Source organism: Nematostella vectensis, chromosome 11 (assembly GCF_932526225.1).
Source record: "Nematostella vectensis chromosome 11, jaNemVect1.1, whole genome shotgun sequence".
Lineage (NCBI taxonomy): Eukaryota > Metazoa > Cnidaria > Anthozoa > Actiniaria > Edwardsiidae > Nematostella > Nematostella vectensis.
Genome location: NC_064044.1, coordinates 6,107,027 through 6,129,272, shown reverse-complemented (window position 1 = coordinate 6,129,272; position 22,246 = coordinate 6,107,027). Strand labels below are relative to the sequence as shown.

Below are 22,246 nucleotides of genomic sequence, written 5' to 3'. Positions count from 1 at the left end.
TACGGAGCGATTTTCTGAATACCCTGATTCATCCCTTCACTCAAATACTGTAAAAGTTTATCGGCGAACTCCGAATCGGAGTATAAAATGCATCGGTAGAAGTGCCGTTTCAATTTTTTGGCCGTAAAATAAAATTAATATTGTTCTCAGATGTTTAGCAAAATTATTACTTGAATTTCGTGGATGAATATCATTTTGTTTTTACCTGTGGTACCAAAGTTAATTGTTGTCGCGTGTTTTCGTCTGTGTTTTGCGAGCGGAAGTCGACCAAATTAGCTGACTGAGCGAAGTAAATCTATCCGTAAAAATCGTTCATTTGGTCCGATTCGATCGATTCGACCCAGTCTCCCCGCGTCTTTTCTCAAACTGAGCTGGCTTATTTACGAGGAGAGGGCCAGTCAACACGCGTCTCCCCAATGTCAAACTTTTCACCCCAAAGCCAAACAAATCAATTCCAGGTCTTACAGACCCAGAATAGCAGTGTTAAAAATTTTGGAATCAATTCGGTTACAGAAAAGAGACAGAGCCCCGAAGATGAAAATTTTAAAGTATTTGTATCAGGTCCTCTTTATATTGCTTCTCGGTATATACTTCATAAACGATAAAAGGGCCGGACACTCGGGCTTGTTCGCACGATGTTGATCACCCTCCACGAGCTTCATCAGCCCATGAAATGGGGAGCTCACAAACTCGTATTCAGTCGTTATTTGCTGTTGCGGGGACATCCACAGGAACCCTGAAGCGGAGACGGAAAAAAAAAAAAACGACTGACAGATTACAGATCCAAGATGGCGGACGAAATTTTCACAGACGAAGAAAGACCTATCCATGCTGTATTTCTTGCTTGTGAAAATCCATGTGCACATGGTATATAACTGCAGAAATAGCCTATATTCTTTCCTGGAGTTTGGAATTCGGCTTAAGATCATGTGCGAATAGGGCAACCACCGAAAAGAAAACTAAATGGTTTACAACGAGTATTTGTAGGTAGGTCCTTGGACTTGTGCACAAAAAAGTAAAAAACGGTCACCAAAACGCTGCTTGCAAGATATTTGTAAAACTTGCAAGATATTTCCTGAATTCTACCAGACGTCAAGCGAATTCCGACCCCAAAACCGCATCCTGACCCCCATGCACCTTGCGCTTATTCAACCTCTTCATAATGCATCGCGCGGCGTCTGGGTACGAGACTGGGGAGCCCAGACTTCAGGGCTTCCATAGGACATTTTTTGGCATGGATTTCCCATTTCCAAGTGTAACAAAAACGCCTAAGAGGACATTGTCTTCCGACCTCCAGAAACTTGACAAGCATCAAGTAATGCTATTGGTTGATCGTAATATCACGTGCTTCAGCGTGACCATCTCGGATAATGACGTACGTGAGGGTGACCTTCACTTCAGTGTCATGCTTTCTTCGAATGAATCATGCGTTACGATGGATACTCGTTATTCCAATTACATCCGGGATATCAAAGACGCAAAAAAACAAATAAGTATAGAGTGGTTTTCAAAAACCCGTGAAATTCTATATAGTATATTAATTAGTAATACACTGTAATGCATTTGTTCTCTTTTGTTCTGGCTTGACTATTACACTAAAATAATTACATTTTGTTGCACGGAATTTTAAAAACCACTCTTCTTCTAAAGAACTCTGTAGGATTTACGTTGATAAGAATTGCAGATTTAGATAGATTGGGGCTTTCAGGACGCACAGAGAATGCGCAAGCGATTATTTTGAAGCTATCAACAGGGGAATGGTTACATTACCACAAAAATCCGCTGACCTTCGTCATGGCAGAAGGGAATCCCGCTGAAGCTCAATTGCACCAATCATGATGCTCTGTTTAATACGTACGTTTGCTCCAATCAAAACGTTCTGAGCAAGTTAACAATTTACTTTTGATACCAGCAACAATTCCACCAATCACGAAGCTAGTTTTAAATCAGCTATCTTCGAACGAATCACAATTATCCAAACCTCGTATTACCCACTCTCCCTTGTATACTGCTCTAATAAGCCGTAGTATAATAAGACGTATACTACGATTAAAACGACGGCCACCGAACACTACCCTTATGACGATGAGTTTCCGCAAATAACTAGCTTGGTCAATTTCTTAAAAGTGCCTCTTTACCCCTGAATAGCCTTAAAATACGATTATTGATCTCAAATCCATCGAAAAAATCACTGAAATCCACCTGGTGCCCTTTCAACATACCAGGCTTATTCGACTTTTTGCTACACCACCTCCGCTGTCAAACAGTATGCAACAAAATGGTCACGTGATCTGTGACATCGATGCCGTCATGAAAAACAAAAACAACAATATCTCATGATTGAAACGTCTTCTGAATGTAACGAAAGAGGGTAGTTAGGTGAAGCGGGGGTGAAACAGAATGGCCACGTGTTGTTTGACTTCATCGACGACTACATAGACAAATTCGATATATCATGGTAGAAATATTGACAGACAACCAATCTTAGAAGATATAATGTAGTTCAAAGAGAGTCACGTGATGTGTGACGTCATCGGTAGCGTCGCAAGCGGTCGTAAAGATTTCTATTGAAGTTACTGAAAAAAAATCACTACACATTTCTACTGTAAAGGGTTTTATAAAATATTCCTGACATATCTTATTAATAAATGTTTACGATTAGCGAGTTTTCTAAGCTTCTGCAAATGTTTATATAGTTCTTGACCAGCTGTCCTTATTGCTATGCATCTATGAATTGATAGACGGCAATTCAGGTAGATTTGAGCGTCTTTTTATTCTTTATTAGGGATTGGGCGCGTATTTCTTCACACCTCTGCAAAAAAGTGAGATGGAAAATTAAATGTTAGGCAATCTTAGGAACTGTTTAAGTAGAAGTGGAAATATTGAGTCCATGCAAGTTTTGCATAGGGACCACCTGCACAGTTAGCCTGCGTGCAGCCGGAAATAGTTCCATTATTACCGTCTGCGAATCACCGACAGAAAGCATGTTTAGACCTCCCGCGCACCAACCGCCGGAGTGAAGCGATTTCTGATTGGCTGTCGTCTGGTTCAAATGTAACGAGCCACGCGATTTGTCAATAGCTCCATGTACCCTGCATATATAATTTTTCGAATGTTATGATTTCGCACGTGAGTTTGACAGCGAAAGCGCGAAGCGTGCTAACCAATATATGGCAATTCCTTCGTGTAATTTGTGCCTCACGGATGTAGCTAATAGCGACCAAAGATTTGTCATCGGGGTGAAAGGGAAGTTCGATATAGCCTTTGAGCTGAAAAGCTTTTTTCCACAAGAGTAAGCGAGTATACGTTCCGCGGACGAGCATCTTGCCTAATGATTCGAGGTCTTCTGGAATTTTTCTCTCTTTGTCCAACGAGGGCCAATTAACGTGAACAGTTACAGCCACATGTGGGTTTCGAGGATTCGGAGGATTTGCATTTGTAGCAGGAGCTGTAGTTGCAACAGGAGCTGGAGTTGCAGCCAGAGCTGGATTTACAGGGCTGACTGGCCATTTCGGTTGTTGGACCATTGCGCACAGGAGTAGAAGTGAGTACTTTGATTACTTTCCCTGTGATTTTGTTGGTGTCTTATAAGTTTCTTGTTCGGTGTTCTGATGATCGCTATATTTATTTTGAAAGAGGTCTTCGATAGTTTTCAGTTCTTGAAGCAATTGTCTTTGTCGCTTAAGTTTCCTAAAGCGCAAACGGCAAATATACTCGCTTACTCTTGTGGAAGAGAGACTTTTCAGCTCAAAAGCTATATCGAACTTCCCTTTACCCCCTATGACAAATCTTTGGTCGCTATTAGCTACATCCGTGAGGCACAAATTACAAGAAGGAATTGCCATATTGGTTTGCAGGCCTCGCACCTTCGCTGTCGCTGTCAAACTCTCATAACATTCGAAAAATTATATATGCAGGGTACATGGAGCTATTAACCAATCGCGTGGCTCGTTACATTTGAACCAGACGATAGCCAATCAGAAATCGCTTCACTCCGGCGGTGAGTGCGCGGGGGGTCTAAACAAGCTTTCTGTTGGTAATTTGCAGACGGTAATAATAGAACTTCCGGCTGCATGCAGGCTACTGCACAGTGAGCCATGCACTTACACACTGCACCACAAAAGCTGTACCTAGGGACTACCTGCAACAGTGAAACATGAACTAATACACTGTACCACAAAAGCTGTACCAAGGGACCATCTGCACAGTGAGCCATGCACTAACACACTGCACCACACAAGCTGTACCTAAGAACCACCTGCACAGTGAGCCAGGCACTAACACACTGCACCACACAAGCTGTACCTAGGGACCACCTGCACAGTGAGCCATGCACTAACATACTATACCACAAAAGCTATACCTAGGGACCACCTGCACAGTGAGCCATGCACTAACATACTATACCACAAAAGCTGTACCTAGGGACCACCTATGCACAGTGAGTCACGCACTAACACACTGCACCAAACAAGCTGTACCTAGGGACCAGTTGCACAGTGAGTCATGCACTGACACACTGCACTGCACTAGCTATACCTAGGGACCACCTGCACAGTGAGCCATGTACTAACACACTGCACCACACAAGCTATACCTAGGGACCACCTGCACAGTGAGACATGCACCAACACACTGCACCACACAAGCTGTACATAGGGACCACCTGCACAGTGAGCCATGCACCAACACACTACACCACACAAGCTGTACCTAGGGACCACCTGCACAGTGAGCCATGCACTAACACACTGCACCACACATGCTATACCTAGGGACCACCTGCACAGTGAGTCATGCAATAACACACTGCATCACAAAAGCTGTACTTAGGGACCACCAGAACAGTGAGCCATGCATCAGCACCGAACTACACAAGTGTTACCCTAGGGTCCCTCTTTACAGTAAGCCATGCACTAACACACTGCACCCCTCTTTCCTCCCTCTTTTAATCCCCCTTCCTCGCAATCAAAGTACAAAGTATGTCAAAGGTCATAACATAAACGTCGTTCCATTGAAAAAAGACCCCTATTAGATGTTTGAGTACTTACTTTATCTTGATCAAACAACAGAGGATGATCACACCAATTAATATAAGAAGAGCAATCAAAACAGCTACGATGAGAATTATCAGGAACTGGTCTCTTATCACAATATCTGGTCAAAAACAGAAAAAGGGTTAAGATTATTGGTATGATTGATGTAATATGGTCATGAACGATGTATTAATTCAAACACATAAATATCTGCAGTACTTAAAATAGCATGTATTTAGGATGGTTTATAAAACAAATTTCATCGCTCGCAATGATTGGACTCGTTGGAGCTGCGAAAACGGTAATATAAAACAAAAATGTTTTCAGTCATGGACTTAAATCCAACACGAAATAGCCCCCATCACCCACATCTCTTAAAGCAACCCACCATTTCCAAAATACATTGAAATAAGGTTGATAAAAATTCCTAAAGAAATAATTCAATTTTCTTCTATACAGCTGTCCAATCTGCTAGCCGGCTCTCATTTGGGGTTATTAAAAAATGTTTTACTTTCGTATATTGGGAATTCAGTGGGGCGCGCAAAGGCCGAGGAGCGCTGGGGCGAGGGTGCGAAGCCTAACAATCGAGCAATACTACGTATCTGCCATGTCTGCTATGGACAAGTTTGTCTGTCTGAGCCTACGTGAGCCACAAAAGCCATACAGCATAGTGGTTGACAGAGTTTCTTTAATTCACACATACCTTGCTTATCTTTTTCTTTCTTGTTCTTATCTGCAACTGAGAAATATTACGAGAAGTGTTAGAAAAACATCTAATACCATGGCAGACTCGCTTTCAATTATACCATCACTTCACGGGAAATCGCCGTACCCAGGCGTCTCAAGCCAGTAAAAACAAGTAGAAAAATATCACTTCCGCGAAAATCGAGACTAATGGGCGCAATGAGCCATGGGAAGGTTTAGCGCAGGTGCAAAGGACTAAGGCAAGGGTCAATAGGAGAAATAAGAAACCTTTATTCCTTTCAGCCGCAATAGAAATGTTAAACGCTACGTTTTACAAAACGTTGTCTCGCGTTTTAACAGCCCGAGACCAAAAATGCAGCTTTCTTAATACCATTCTTCAACAGCGTGCTCTATAAGTGAGATAAACCATTTACAATCCATGCGGATGTGTGATACGTGCGACATGACGGAAAAACATGACATGACGCGTCAAATAAGCCCATTTCACATCGAATAAGGTGGAAAACTTCTTGTAATACTTGGTGAGTAATATCAAACAAAATATCAAATGCGACTTTTTTAAATTGATGCGACTTTTCGTTAAGTGCCATTGAAATTTGAGCTTTTCGTCCCTGAGCCCATACATAGCGCAAGGATGATCAAGGATAAAAAAAAATTAAAAGCCAAAATCTGGGTATGTGCATTTCGGCCTCACGTTATTTGTGTTTTGAAAATCATTCCGGAATACAAGGAACCAATGGCTATTGTAAGAAATCGTGTCTTCTTTAGCTATCTCGAATTGCGCATTTCTGTGTTTTTCCGTCATGTCGATACGTACACGAACTTCACTAGCCAACCCACAAGGCAAAGAAATACTTCAGAGCAAAACAGAATCCTCCTAGTTATGATGTGCGTGTAAACCAAAGCTTTAATTCTCGCACGCTAATAATTGACTAATTTTATCAATACTTTGTATGGGTTGCCATGTTAACGCGCGTAGTAGATAACATTTTTGAACAAGCTTTTTCGCAATTCTGTATTTGCGTACCTCTATCGGCCTCGTCATCGATATTTATAGTAGCAGTGTCATTGCGATGCAAAGTCACGCGTGACAGATCCCCACTGACTAGCGTGACAGTGACAATCTCGTCACTCTCTACCAATGCATCGTCTTTGATCTTCACCACGAAGGTCACGCTGCTTGCATTTGCAGGGATAGTAATAGTTTGCGGAAATTCCACATCAAGGGAGTCAGAGGTAGTGCTAGTATCATCTCGATTTGTGGTTAAGCTAAAAGGAAACGTACAATAACAGATTATGGTGGTGTCATTTTACATTTTACGTTCTTGTAAGGTTGAGAGGTTAAGAGTAGCTATTGGTTAGAGGAGATTCAGAAAGGCGCAGTGAGACTCGGTGAGAGGACGTTTATGAGTTCATGAGGCACGACAATGCGAAGCGAGGTGGGGTGAGGTGAGGTGAAGCTAGGCGAGGTGGGGTGAGGTAAAGCAAGGTGGGGCGGGGTGACTTAAAGTTAGGTCAGGCGAAGCGGGGTGGGATTTGGTGAGAGGACGTTAGGTACTATGGGTTCACGAGGCATGGCTATGCGATGCGAGGTGGGGTTAAGGTGGAGTGAGGTGAGGTGAAGCAAGGTGGGCGGGGTGAGGTGGAGTGAGGTGAAGTAGAGCAAGGTGGGGCGGGGTGAGGTGAAGTTAGGTCAAATAAGCATCATTTCAGATGTCGCTAGAACCCTCAGAAAGTGCTCGAGTTAAGCGGAAATCAGTGCCATCAGTGAAATGCGGTCAGGTGAGTTGAGGGTAGAACAGGTTCAAACGATAATATAGGTATGATAAATGTTTACGAATTTGACTTACTTTACGATGAGAGGAGCAGCGTGATCACCACTGACAACATACGCAGTGAATTCTACTAAATCTCCTTCCTTAGCCTTTTTCTTGTATGGAGACTTAAGGGCCACAAGAACTGTGATGCAGAAAAAGAAGGTTAAGAATTTGTAAGTAGTCACCAAAATAAACAACAACCAAACAAAAAGACAGCATAAAATGTATTTCTGAATGTAATTTTAAATTGTCACCTTGGTCGTCATTGGTGATTGTAACTGTCGTTCTTTGGTTGTTTAGCACAACATCAGGATCACTGGGATCCTTGCTTAGCTCGACGTAGAATTTCTCATCTGCTTCCGTTATGTTATCATCGTTAATAGTTACATTGAAACAATAGGTTTCAAGTATGGCAAAGAATGTAACAGTTTTGTTCACGACCGGCACATAATCTGCTCCGCTCGTAGCATCCCTGTCTGCTGTATTCAACCTGGGTCAAGACAAGGGCATACTACAGGTGATGATTATGATTATTATAGGGCGACACAACAGCTTATAAAGGGGGAGCCCGTCTCACGCAGGGGCGGTTCCAAAGGGGGCGGGGCCCACCATTTTAATGTGTACTGAGATGGTAACCGCTGAAAATATTTGACGGTTCACAAATTTGTCGATCAATATAAATTCGGATAGAACAAGTTTTTAGATGGATCTTTTAAGATTTCATCTTAAAAGACCTTTTATCAGAGCTGAGTATACCATTTTGAGATGATCAAGAGACCATGATGTAAGTTTTTTGAATGACATGATTTCTGAACATTTGCATAAAGACTTGAAGGCCATTCATCTAAAAATAACGCAAATCAAAGAAAAATAAAGACCTTGTATTAAAATACAAAACATAGACTCTGAGAATGCCTATGATTCTTTCTCACCGAATTGAAGAGAAAAAGAACTTTTTAGGAGTCTGCCAAATGCATCTTGAATGAACTCCAAATTTGCCGTCTCCCTGACTTCTTCTCGTTCAATTATTTATAACATTTAGATAACTTAACATAAGATTACTTAACAGATACCAGGGGGTAGTTTCTCAAAACGCCGATAAACTCGGAAACCCGGAAAGTCACCCGATAAGCCCCCGATAAACACTTCGGGTGTTTCTCAAAACGCCCGCTTTTTTCGGGCCCGGATAAAATCTCGGTAACTCGCCCGTTAACTTACCTGGAATTACTTTTATTGATATGATATATATATTTATTGAAAATTGATATGAAGTTTTTCCTTAATATTTTCAGCTGAATTTATAGATCAACCATTCATCTTGAATTAGCCAAGTTGAAATATCCAATTTGGTGCTTTTTTCCGATTAAATCTCGCCATTTTCAAATTGTGTCGAGTTTAGTGAGTTTCCATCACTTGAGGAAACCATTCCACTACCCTATAAGAAGTGAGCCAATCACGGCTAACATCATTTTATGGAATTCCCTACCAGTCAATCAGGTTTCTTTTCTGTCAAGTGATTTGACATTTAGCTGTCAACGTGCGCCGAAAAAGATGTAAACAACTTTGCGAAGGTATTGGAAGTTTTGCTACAAAATGATACTTTATCTACTTGTTCTTTGTCTTTTTATCGTGGCGATGTTTGGGGTACCAGTTGTCTACAGACATCGACAAGTCTACGATTTTTATTGATATTCAATAATTATTTAGCCAATCGATTCATCAACTCTGAAAATTATAATTTGCTTATCGGAAACCCGCAAACAACCGGGACGCTACAGCTAGCTTTGAGAAACGCTCTTCCTCGCCCGGAAAGGTATCCCGAAAACTCTCCCGGTAATTACCGGGAGTTTTGAGAAACGACCCCCAGGACACCATCCTACGAATAGAGCATTGTGATCATGAGCTATGAAGAGCAGCTAAAAGGAATGAAAAAACAGGTAGCGAACGAAGTAAAGAAGTGTAGAGGGAAAAAAGTTTGTTGTGAAAACGTACTAGCTCGCGAGGTGCCCATAACCAAATATAGCGCGACGAACCATATATGTATGCTATCATTGACAAGCTCGCGCAATCTTAAAATAGCTTTCAAGGACGACATCATGGGACATGGGCCACGATTTGTTCTCTTGATTTAATGGTCTGGACCTGCGTTTTTCTGTAGACACGCCACTCGTCTAATCAATAATGCGTTTTGTTTTTCTTTTCACAACTTGCGGATGATCCATTGTATCGTTAACAAAGAATCCCTAGCGCCAAGTGATTGTACTTACTTAACAATGACATCTCTATTGATAACGCCATTTTTTCTCAGGCAGATGGTAACGTAACCCTGGTCTTCTTTGACAAAGTAAGACCCACTCGAGAATCCAATAGTAGCTGAAGAATAATCAAAGATAGAGAAAGAACTTAGTATCATAACATTACGTATACTATACAATATTAAGCTTATGATATCAAATTTATGCTATGCTATGAAAATATAACTTATTGTCGGTAATATTTATAGAAATTTTAGTAGTCGGCTCTGCCAGGTATCGTCAGTCGATTATCAGTTTGATCCACGTTTAGATTTAGAACCAAACTTGTGTTTTCTTTATACTGCATAGGATACTGAAATCAGCAACTAGTTTGGTGATTTTTAACAATAATTTAAACTGTCTTTGCGAATCAATTTCTTGCCCTTGCTCAGCATATTTTGAACGAGTACCGAGCCTAAATTGTGGATTATGTGTGGACGCAGAGAAATTGAGGATAAATTAACATTGCTTTCACACTTGTGTCAAACAAATAGTGAACGCAGAAAATCGAGCATGAAGATAATACTGCTTTCGCACTTGAGTAAAACAAAGTGTGAACACAGTAAATAAAGCTGTAATACTTTTTTCACGCTTGTGTTAAACAAAGTGTGAACGCAGGAAATTAAGATAATACTGCTTTCACACTTGTGTCAAACAAAGTGTGAACGCAGATAAATCTAGCATGAAGATAATACTGTTTTAAAATTTGAGTAAAACAAAGTGTGAACGCAGGAAATCGAGCAAGGTAATTCTGTTTTCCCACTTGAGTCATACCTAGTGAAAGCACAGAGAATATCAACACAAAGCTTAAAAATACACTAACCACCAAAGCTTTTTTTGTGTGTTTAGCTCATAACAGCTTGGATCAAATCTTATTGAGTTTGAAATTTCAATTCGCTTGATTTTTCTAAAATAAAGCGAATACAAAGACTTAATAGTGTTTTCTTAAAAAACTTATGTAGCCTTTATAGCCTATATTTTGGCGCACTGCCAAAAATCCAAGATGGCGCCCAAAACACGGGAAAGCGCCAACTAGTAGGCTACCCTGTTCAGATGGAAGATGTTCGGGTTAGTTTGGTACATAACGATTTGCATGTCAAATGTGATAACATGATCAATGAATATAACGATTCGTTGAATTAAATATTTCTTGGCTATTCTCTTATTTTGATCTACTAATGTAAAAGTTTTGCCATAAACAATGCAACGTTACGCGGACCAACGACATGTGTATTTTTTCAAGCATTCAGCAGTTTTATCGGGTACGCTCTGAATGAATCGATACTATGATTCTACTTTCTTAAAAAAATCATCTTATAAATCCTTCCTCTTCGCAAAGAAGAGTTAGTCAAAGAAAGTACAAGCTTTTGGTCAAGTGACTATAACATAGAAATAAGAAAAAGATTCACTATCTTTTCCGCTGATATAAGAACAACAGGCACAAATTTCTAGGGCAAAATCCTTAAAAAAACGTTATAATCGGCATATATAGGATACTATATGCTTGATATACAATGCAAGGTTGCTGCAACCTGTCTTATGTTTACAGGAAAGACGTTTTCAGGCCAACGAAATAGAGGAAACGGGAAATTTAAACGCTTCCATTCAACGGAGTTACCTCCCCCCTTGAGAATACTGTACACTGCACAGTTTAGAGTTTCATCTTTACCATGTTTATCCTTTGCAACGGCAACAACCAATTTTTTGTTGCCCCGGACAGACACGAAGGCCTGATCAGTTTCAAGAAGCACAAAGAATCTATCAGAGATCGCCAGTTCTTGAATGACGTTAAGCTCCACATTAAAAGTTGTAGTTCCGTTCACTGAAGGCGGGATACTCCACGTATCTCTCTTTATGCGTGGGGTTAGCGACGGTACATTAGAAGTGTACACACTGTCAAAAAATAAATAAATAGCTAAATAAAAAATTAATAGTATATAGTATATACTTGGCGTGAACTTCATAAAAACACGCGCTCTGATTGGTTCGCCATCCCGGAATAATGGTAAGGTATTCACCGCTAAAGCTCGGAATAATTAGTCGATTTGTGAAATTACCATAAAAAACTTACTTTTAGCACCCGAAATTATCGAGCTTCACATTAAAAGGGCATTTTTGCTAAAATTGATTTAGATTCATTGTCCTTTACAGAAAATCGGCTTCAAGCTCCTGTGTTTTGACAATTTCCCGCCGAAATGATTTTGCATCGCGCGCGAAAGTTTGTTGAAATCTTATTTGCGATAAACAAAAGCAGCACACCCCCAATAAATACGAAGGAAAACGACATGTTACTCATAGTTTAGGCCTGCATAATTTATCATAATCAAAAGAAGTGAAAACAACGTGTCAAACGGGACTAAATTAGTCTATAAAATAATGTTGATTAAAATTCGTAGTCTTAAAAACCAGAATGGATTTGTTGGTGCCCTCAATGTTCAGAGCGAGCAAAATCTTCAAAAAGATACGAATATCAACAATTTTCAAAAGCGATACCCCGTTTCGCGCGACCATTAATTAAAGGTAAACAAAGTTGGAAATTCGGTAAAAAAAAATTACAGCAAAATGTGTCTAGTTCAGTCCCCGCCAAATATATACTAACACAATTATTCTCCTCAGGCTCAGCGAATAGTGGTGGATAGACCCCTCGACGCTTTATCAACCGCTATTCACTTCGCCTTTGGCGAGTTATTGTTTTAAAATTTAGCCCTTATACAGATTTATTATATGGATTTATAATAAGTGCCAAGTGCCATCTTGTGCAGTTAATTATTGGTCAAATGCTGCTTTTTTCTTTACAAAAATATCATGGCGATGACGCCTTGAGCTAACAACTTTTGTAGCAAATATTCTCTGAAAAAAGAAATATGAGAATAACTCAATGTAGAAGGTATTGTTCCTCAATACTTACGTGAAGTTTACAGGAATCAGCGACTTCCCAGTTAATAGCACAGTGAAACGGACCGAAGTCTCATTTGAGAGGAGTACCACTCCGTTTTCAACCAGCTCAAAAGTAACTGGAAAAGGAGATAAACCGACACAGAAGCGTTAAAAATAACAAAAACAACAACGACAACAACAACGGCGACTGGCGCGTGTGCAGAGGAAGGGGGAGGGGGGTCCTGAGTTCGACACCAATTGACCAGTTAAGAAGACGGCTGATACGTTGTTTATTATCGTTATAGTAATGTTTTGCGAGATTCTAAAATCACACACACCTGCGTCGTCGTTCCTTATAGTGACTACAGAGTTTGAGTTAGGCTGGACCATGGCTTTGGCAGGAATTTGAGATACCAGCGTTAGTTTGAAGGTCTCATCAAACTCGAGGTATTCATCAGTGATGATACTGATCGTGAATTCCTTGCGGATCTCATTGGGCGCAAAGATGAAACTCTTCGAAAAGTTCGCGTAGTCCTGATAGGGCGATCCGGGGGACGATATGGCAGTTATGTCACTTGAGAACAGCCTGCAAGGGTATATCCAAACTAATGTAAGCAGACAATTCTAACGATCATACCGATCTCTAAGACCTCAGGGGCAAAAGCCGTTCTCGTGTGCCGTTCCAAAGTCAAATGAATTCAAATAAATCTTGTCGATTGTTTCATCTTTATTTCCATGAATTTGTATTTGCAACAACACATGAACCGACTGGCGTTTGCCCTAGATCTTGGAGATGGTTATCAATTTTCTATTTTCAGAATTGTACGGACCTTAATAGTGTATGTTTTAACAACAGCTGACGCTAGAACCGGCTAATTTTAGGTTCTCTGATTGAGACAATTATTTTCTTACAAAACGGCTTTTTGTAGTGGTTTGAGAATCTGAAATTATTTTTTCCGTTATTTGTGAACCTGGGCTGTAAATCGGGATTAAATATTAGCCATTTTCCCGCCAAAATAGCATTTGACCGGTTGTTGTTGTTGTTGCTCGTGTATTCGCTCACTCACACGCGAGTAATTCATTCACTCATGCACAAGTTACTCGTTCACTCACATATACTAGCTAGTAACTTATTCATTCCCACTCTTGCCGGCGAATAACTTATTCACTTGCTTAATGAACAACGAATGACTCGTTCACTCACATATACCAGCTAGTAACTTATTCATTCCCACTCTTGCCAGCGAATAACTTATTCACTCGCTTAATGAACAACGAATAACTCGTTCACTCACATATACTAGCTAGCAACTTATTCATTCCCACTCTTGCCAGCGAATAACTTATTCACTCGCTTAATGTAAACCGAATAACTCGTTCACTCACATATACTAGCTAGTAACTTATTTATTCCCACTCTTGCCAGCGAATAACCTATTCACTCGCTGAATGAACAACGAATAACTCGTTCACTCACATATACTAGCTAGTATCTTATTCATTCCCACTCTTGCCAGCGAATAACTTATTCACTCGCTTAATGAACAACGAATAACTCGTTAACTAATATATTCTAGCTAGTAACTTATTCATTCCCACTCTTGCCAGCGAATAACTTATTCACTCGCTTAATGTACACCGAATAACTCGTTCACTCAACTATACTAGCTAGTAACTTATTCATTCCCACTCTTGCCAGCGAATAACTTATTCACTCGCTTAATGAACAACGAATGACTCGTTCACTCACATATTCTAGCTAGTAAATTATTCATTCCCACTCTTGCCAGCGAATAACTTATTAACTCGCTTAATGTACACCGAATAACTCGTTCACTCACATATACTAGCTAGTAACTTATTCATTCCCACTCTTGCCAGCGAATAACTTATTCACTCGCTTAATGAACAACGAATAACTCGTTCACTCACATATACTAGCTAGTAACTTATTCATTCCCACTCTTGCCAGCGAATAACTTATTCACCCGCTTAATGTACACCGAATAACTCGTTCACTCACATATACTAGCTAGTAACTTATTCATTCCCACTCTTGCCAGCGAATAACTTATTCACTCGCTTAATGAACAACGAATGACTCGTTCACTCACATATACTAGCTAGTAACTTATTCATTCCCACTCTTGCCAGCGAATAACTTATTCACTCGCTTAATGTACACCAAAGAACTCGTTCACTCACATATACTAGCTAGTAACTTATTCATTCCCACTCTTGCCAACGAATAACTTATTCACTCGCTTAATGTACACCGAATAACTCGTTCACTCACATATACTAGCTAGTAACTTATTCATTCCCACTCTTGCCAGCGAATAACTTATTCACTCGCTTAATGTACACCGAATAACTCGTTCACTCACATATACTAGCTAGTAACTTATTCATTCCCACTCTTGCCAGCGAATAACTTATTCACTCGCTTAATGAACAACGAATGACTCGTTCACTTACATATTCTAGCTAGTAACTTATTCATTCCCACTCTTGCCAGCGAATAACTTATTCACTCGCTTAATGTACACCGAATAACTCGTTCACTCACATATACTAGCTAGTAACTTATTCATTTCCACTCTTGCCAACGAATAACTTATTCACTCGCTTAATGAACAACGAATGACTCGTTCACTGACCTGGCAGAAATATTAATCTCTGCGTTGTCTGTTTTCTCAATTACGACGGTGACGGGTCCTGCTCCCTCATTTGTGGCGTACGTTGAGGCGCTGATAGTGATATTTACTGGGGAGTGAATATCAGAATGTGAAAACACGAAACCAGGGAAAATTTAGGTTATCAAAAAATAATAAAAAAAATTGAAATAGTAACGAGACATAATAAAATATTATTCTGCGATATGTGGAGGTTATAAATGGCACGCGATAGTGGTTCTTTAGGCAAGTCACCCCAACGCTGTTTGCACGGAGCTTGAGAAAAAACACAAAGGGTATCACTTCAGCGTATTCACCTTTATCAACGGTGTCTATGATGCTGACAGTTGCCACGCGGTCGATGAAGTTAAAAGGTTCGCCAGCATTGGCGCTGATGCTGACAATGAACGACTCCGTGGTCTCCGCCATGACATCTTGGACTGTAGGGACGCTGAAGGTCGTAGTGGTGACGCCAGGAGCACACGTTAAGGACGTGTCGTTTGCGAGTGTGTAATCTGCGACCGTTGCAGTGCCTGGTGTACTGCTAAGTCTAAGACACGGAAATGGAATAGTTAAAAAATGCCAAAGAGCTTGAGCAAGTTGTCGCATCAAATTGTTAAACACAAGGTTCCGCTATAAAAGGGAAAGCTCCTTCAACCCCCGGGCTCAAAAGCAAAAAGTTATCAATCAGCCGTCAATGAGTGAACATGTCAGGACAATTGCTTTGAGCGCTACATTCAACTTTAATATTCTAAACCGAAATAAATATCATTCCTAGAGTTGTCCATCTAAAAACGTTTTTATCTATCGTAAAATAATGCTATACCTAGCTGTATGCGCTCTTAAATACGGGCATTTTCATCACAGCGCGATAATAATTTATGGAGGTGCGCTAGATTATGGATAGCGCAAAATTTAAAATTTTGCACCGAAAACGAGAGTGGACAGCAAATAACTAATTTAACGCTACTCTGGACACAACTGTCTTGTTACCTGTGCAAAAATAGTTTTATTCCAGTCGACTGAGGCTCAGAGAAAAGCAATTTTACAGGAGGCTTATAATTTGTGACTGCTAGCATTGCAGTGTTTTGATTATAATTGCAAATTATGAGCCCGGGGGTGGGAGGAGCTTTCCCTTTTATAGCGAAACCTCGTGTTTAATGACGACACTGTTGCTTCCTTACCTAAAGTTAAAGTCGATCTCGTTGTTGCCGCTACAAGTGAATACAAGCAGTGCGGAATCACCCTCGTTGACGACGAAGAGTGTTTGGTTGAAGCTCACGGATCCTAAAAGTAGCGCATCGAGAATATTAAAAATAAGTTCCTTAAGGAAGCGGAACTGGACTCATTGAAATCTTATTATCAATGGTATAAATGCATGGAATAAATCACAGTAATAAATGACAACTGTAGACTACTGCTTATTGGAAACAATCCCATGCTTATTGTAAAACAATCCAAAAAAGAGCCCCAAGAATCATTTTTCCATCCCATGAATACAACGTAGCCTGTAGCTGTGCGCGCAACCGTCGAGAGACTATATCGACTGCGTTTGTTACTAAGGCTAAGGGTATCAAACCCCTCAGTGATGTTATTCCAAGTAGAGTACCAAAAGCCATGGATACTCCCTTAGATCAGGGCCGCAGCGCACTCAAATGCCCAAAGGGCACACAAATAGGTACAACAAACTTGGCACTGTGCGATGTCAATACTGTGAGAGTGTTTCTGACCACAACTGTAATTCAGTGTATACTGCCAAGTGGTTAATAAACGATCATTATAAGTATTATATTATTATTAAAAAAATTTATACCAATATGTAAGTAAATAAATAATACGAAAGTGAGGCAAGGTGAATTAGTGACTTGAGTGAGACAGGTGAGAGAGGAAGTAAGTGGAGGGAGTGAATGGGTAAGTGGAGTGAGTGAATGAGTGAGTGAGTGAGTGTTTGATAAAGTGAGTGGGTGGCTCGGTTGGTGAGTGGGTGGGTTGGTGGGTGAGCGAATGAGTGAGTGATTGATTAAATGAGTGAGTGAGTATGTGGGCGGGCGGGCGTGCGGGCGAGCGAGCGAGTGAGTGAGTGGATGGGTGAGTGAGTGAGTGAGTGAGTGGTGGAGTGAGTGAGTGAATGCGTGAGTAAGTGAGGAAATGAAGGAGGAAGGAGGGTTGGATGAGTGAATAAATCTAGCCTAGATGATAGTGTTGGAACTTCCTTTTACAGTACCGGTAACCCTTTTATGATACCCTGTATTTAATAACCAAATAAAGCGCACTGCAAGCAATCGTTAAATGGTCACTCACCCATATCATCGTTCTGGATGGTTAAGTCTGTAGACGAGGTTAAACCAATTGCAACTTGAGATGGATTGTTGGAGGAAATAAGAGCTTTAAACGTCTCGTTGTTCTCAACTTTGTTGTCTACAATTATGCTGATATTAACTGACAAGGAAGGCTCATTTGCAGGGAAGTTAACCGTGCCATTGACGAGCGCAGTGAAATCAACTGGTGAAACAGCTGTCCCGTCCTCGGTGTTTAGTCTGGTTGATTGAATATAAAAAAAGTTCGTATAAACGAGCCAATAGATGAAACAATAAATGAAACACCGAGTCTAAACAAGCAATTGATAATATCAATCGAATACAGACTGATATAATTCTTGATATGAATACTTACAATACAGATAAATCAACGTCAGTTAGCCCTGTTTTGTTGATTGTTACTGTCACATAACCCGTGTCCTCAACCACAGAGTATGACGCAGCAGCAAAGGAGAAGATTGCTTTAAAGAAAATCGGGTAGATAAGCACAACAATAAGTGATTTTTAGACAGACTAAAACACACTTTAGAAGTAAAAAGAAGCTTTAGAGCCAGTATCCCAAGTAGACTAGTTGGTTTGATGTTGAGCAAATGATTGTTTGTGCCCTTTTTTCAGATAATGTATGCTCATGGTCACCAGTAGCTGATCTACGGGGGGGGGGGGGGGGGTTAGGGCGTTTAACCCCCCCTACCTTGGGCTGCATTTTTTATTGTTGTAATTGTGTCATTCCAAAATAAAAGGTAAAATAATGACGAAAATGTTTAGGTCAAACCCCCTTGGCAAGAAGCTATATCCGCCCCTGGTTACACAATTGTTTAAACCAGCTTGTACCTGTCTGAAAGGCTAGACATTTATAGGCTCTAGCTTCATTGCTACTCGAGATTGGCCTTCACCTCCATTCGAATAATCATTCTATTCGTAAGCCATTAAAAAAACAAAACAGAAAAAAATGATGCACCTTTATCATCATTCGTAATAATAACAGTCGTCGATGAGGTGCCAAGGAGTACTTGAGATGGGTTATTGTTGTAGAGTAAAGCTTGGAACGTTTCGTCGTTTTCAACACTGCTGTCAACTCCAATGGTGATGTTCATAAGTTGAGAAGCCTTGTTAGTAGCGAAAGTTATCGTGACATTAGCAATTTCAGTGTAGTCGCTACCAGAAGCTGCAATCCCGTCCATGGTACCGAGTCTAAAAAAAGCAAAAAAATGGAAAGATGAATTACCATACAAAAGGCTACTGAAAAGATTGAGGAAAGAAGGAGTACAGATAAAATATTTAGATTGCCATTTTTCGAAAAAATACAATCAATTACACAAACCAATTCTATTGTACTCACATCACATTTAGAGGAATATCAGAGCTCCCCGTCTTTGTGATGTTCAAAGTAACATAACCCGTATCTTCCTCAACTGAATACGATGAGGACGCGAAGCTGAAAATTGCTGTGGATCAATGAAATCAAAAACAATCATGGACCAAGTTTAAAAGGAAGACAACGGTTACAGTCTTTCAACCCCAATAGAAAAATTGCTGTTACCCGAGAGTTGTACTTTAATAGACATAAAGTATTTTAACGGGAACACTTTCTTTGGTCAATATCCAAAGCAATTCCGAAGGCAGCAATATACATTTTTGGCATAAGACATCCAAAATCTTTAGCAAGCCCAAATTTTTATTATGACAATTTTCCTTTTATAGTACAAAGTCTTTCCACAAAATGTCTGTTAGTCAAAATAAATCAAAATATTAGTTTTCTCCAGTCACCTTGATCATCGTTGCCAATTGTGATTGTCGTCGTATTTAGTAGGCCAAGGGCAACTTGGTCTGCGTTAGTGTGAGAAAGGAGGGCCTTGAAATCTTCATTATTTTCAACTGTCTTGTCAACATTGATGGTTATGTTTACTAGCTTAGATTGTTCGTTGGCCAAAAACGTTACACCATTGTCAGACATCGCAGTATAGTCGACGGGAGAGAATGCTGTTCCGTTGTTTGTGCTTAGCCTGAGACAAAGAGCAAATGAATGGTTATTAAATACCATACAATAGGCTACTGAAGGTAAAAGATTCAGAAAAGAAGGAGTGCAAAGACAATATTTTGATTGCCAATACTTTTCGCAGAATTCAATCAATCACACAAACCAATTCTATTCTACTTACTTCACATCAAGAGAAATGTCAGAGGTCCCAGTCTTTGTGATGTTCACTGTAACATAACCCGTATCTTCCTCAACTGAATACGATGAGGACGCAAAGCTGAAAGTTGCTGTTGGTCAATGAAAACAAAAACCATCATGGACCAAGTTTTAAAGGAAGACAACAGTTACATGCTTTAAACCCCAATAGAACAATTGTTGTTACCCATTAGTTGTACTTAAATAGACATATTGTATTATAACGGGAACAATTTCTTTGGTAAATTTCTATTCCAATTCCTAAGGCAGCAATATACATATTTGGCATAAGACATCCAAAATCATTAGCAAGCCCAAATTTTTATTATAACAATTTTCTCTTTATAGTACAAAGTCTTTTAACAAAATGTCTGTTAGTCAAAATAAATCAAAAGATTAGTTTACTCCAGTCACCTTGATCATCGTTGCCAATTGTGATTGTCGTCGTATTTAGTAAGCCAAGGGCAACTTGGTCTGCGTTAGTGTGAGACAGGAGGGCCTTGAAATCTTCATCATTTTCAACTGTCTGGTCAACATTGATGGTTATGTTTACTAGCTTAGATTGTTCGTTGGCCAAAAACGTTACACTATTGTCAGACATTGCAGTATAGTCGACGGGAGAGAATGCTGTGCCGTTGTTTGTGCTTAGCCTGAGACAAAGAGCAAATGAATGGTTATTGAATACCATACAATATGCTACTGAAGGTAAAAGATTCAGAAAAGAAGGAGTGCAAAGACAATATTTTGATTGCCAATACTTTTCGCAGAATTCAATCAATCACACAAACCAATTCTATTCTACTTACTTCACATCAAGAGAAATGTCAGAGGTCCCAGTCTTTGTGATGTTCACTGTAACATAACCCGTATCTTCATCAACTGAATACGATGAGGACGCAAAGCTGAAAGTTGCTGTGGGTCAATAAAAACAAAAACCATCATGGACCAAGTTTTAAAGGAAGACAACAGTTAAATGCTTTAAACCCCAATAGAACAATTGTTGTTACCCATTAGTTGTACTTAAAAAGACATATTGTATTATAACGGAAACACTTTCTTTGGTAAATTTCCATTCCAATTCCTAAGGCAGCAATATACATATTTGGCATAAGACATCCAAAATCTTTAGCAAGCCCAAATTTTTATTATAACAATTTTCTCTTTATAGTACAAAGTCTTTTAACAAAATGTCTGTTAGTCAAAATAAATCAAAAGATTAGTTTACTCCAGTCACCTTGATCATCGTTGCCAATTGTGATTGTCGTCGTATTTAGTAAGCCAAGGGCAACTTGGTCTGCGTTAGTGTGAGACAGGAGGGCCTTGAAATCTTCATCATTTTCAACTGTCTGGTCAACATTGATGGTTATGTTTACTAGCTTAGATTGTTCGTTGGCCAAAAACGTTACACTATTGTCAGACATTGCAGTATAGTCGAGGGGAGAGAATGCTGTGCCGTTGTTTGTGCTTAGCCTGAGACAAAGAGCAAATGAATGGTTATTGAATACAACACAATAAGCTACTAAAGGTAAAAGATTCAGAAAAGAAGGAGTGCAAAGACAATATTTTGATTGCCAATACTTTTCGCAGAATTCAATCAATCACACAAACCAATTCTATTCTACTTACTTCACATCAAGAGAAATGTCAGATGTCCCAGTCTTTGTGATGTTCACTGTAACATAACCCGTATCTTCCTCAACTGAAAACGATGAGGACGCAAAGCTGAAAGTTGCTGTGGATCAATGAAAACAAAGACTATCATGGACCAAGTTTTAAAGGAAGACATCAGTTACAGTCTTTAAAACACAATAGAACAATTGTTGTTACCCAAGAGTTGTACTTAAATAGACATATAGTATTATGACGGGGACACTTTCTTTGGTAAAATTCCATACCAATTCCAAAGGCAGCAATATACATTTTTGGCATAAGACATCAAAAATCTTTAGCAAGCTCAAATTTTTATTATAACAATTTTCTCTTTATAGTACAAAGTCTTTTAACAAAATGTCTGTTAGTCAAAATAAATCAAAAGATTAGTTTACTCCAGTCACCTTGATCATCGTTGCCAATTGTGATTGTCGTCGTATTTAGTAGGCCAAGGGCAACTTGGTCTGCGTTAGTGTGAGACAGGAGGGCCTTGAAATCTTCATCATTTTCAACTGTCTGGTCAACATTGATGGTTATGTTTACTAGCTTAGATTGTTCGTTGGCCAAAAACGTTACACTATTGTCAGACATTGCAGTATAGTCGACGGGAGAGAATGCTGTGCCGTTGTTTGTGCTTAGCCTGAGACAAAGAGCAAATGAATGGTTATTGAATACCATACAATATGCTACTAAAGGTAAAA

At 39.7% G+C, this 22,246-nt stretch overlaps 1 protein-coding gene across 1 annotated transcript; it reads right to left on the bottom strand.

The window, feature by feature from the left end:
* Window positions 1-2,601: 2,601 nt before the first annotated feature.
* LOC5503276 (adhesion G-protein coupled receptor V1) lies at window positions 2,602-20,336 on the bottom strand. The gene is made up of 18 exons (XM_048734281.1): window positions 20,310-20,336; window positions 19,062-19,167; window positions 18,681-18,913; window positions 18,078-18,183; window positions 17,706-17,941; window positions 16,589-16,691; window positions 15,722-15,954; window positions 15,390-15,495; window positions 13,068-13,315; window positions 12,761-12,866; window positions 11,522-11,745; window positions 9,826-9,931; window positions 7,813-8,048; window positions 7,592-7,700; window positions 6,769-7,010; window positions 5,740-5,775; window positions 5,052-5,157; window positions 2,602-2,812 (listed from the first exon to the last, which is right to left on the bottom strand). The coding sequence occupies exons 3-18, from the start codon at window positions 18,901-18,903 to the stop codon at window positions 2,782-2,784; spliced, it is 2,451 nt and encodes an 816-aa protein (XP_048590238.1). The 5' UTR covers window positions 18,904-18,913; window positions 19,062-19,167; window positions 20,310-20,336; the 3' UTR covers window positions 2,602-2,781.
* Window positions 20,337-22,246: the final 1,910 nt, after the last annotated feature.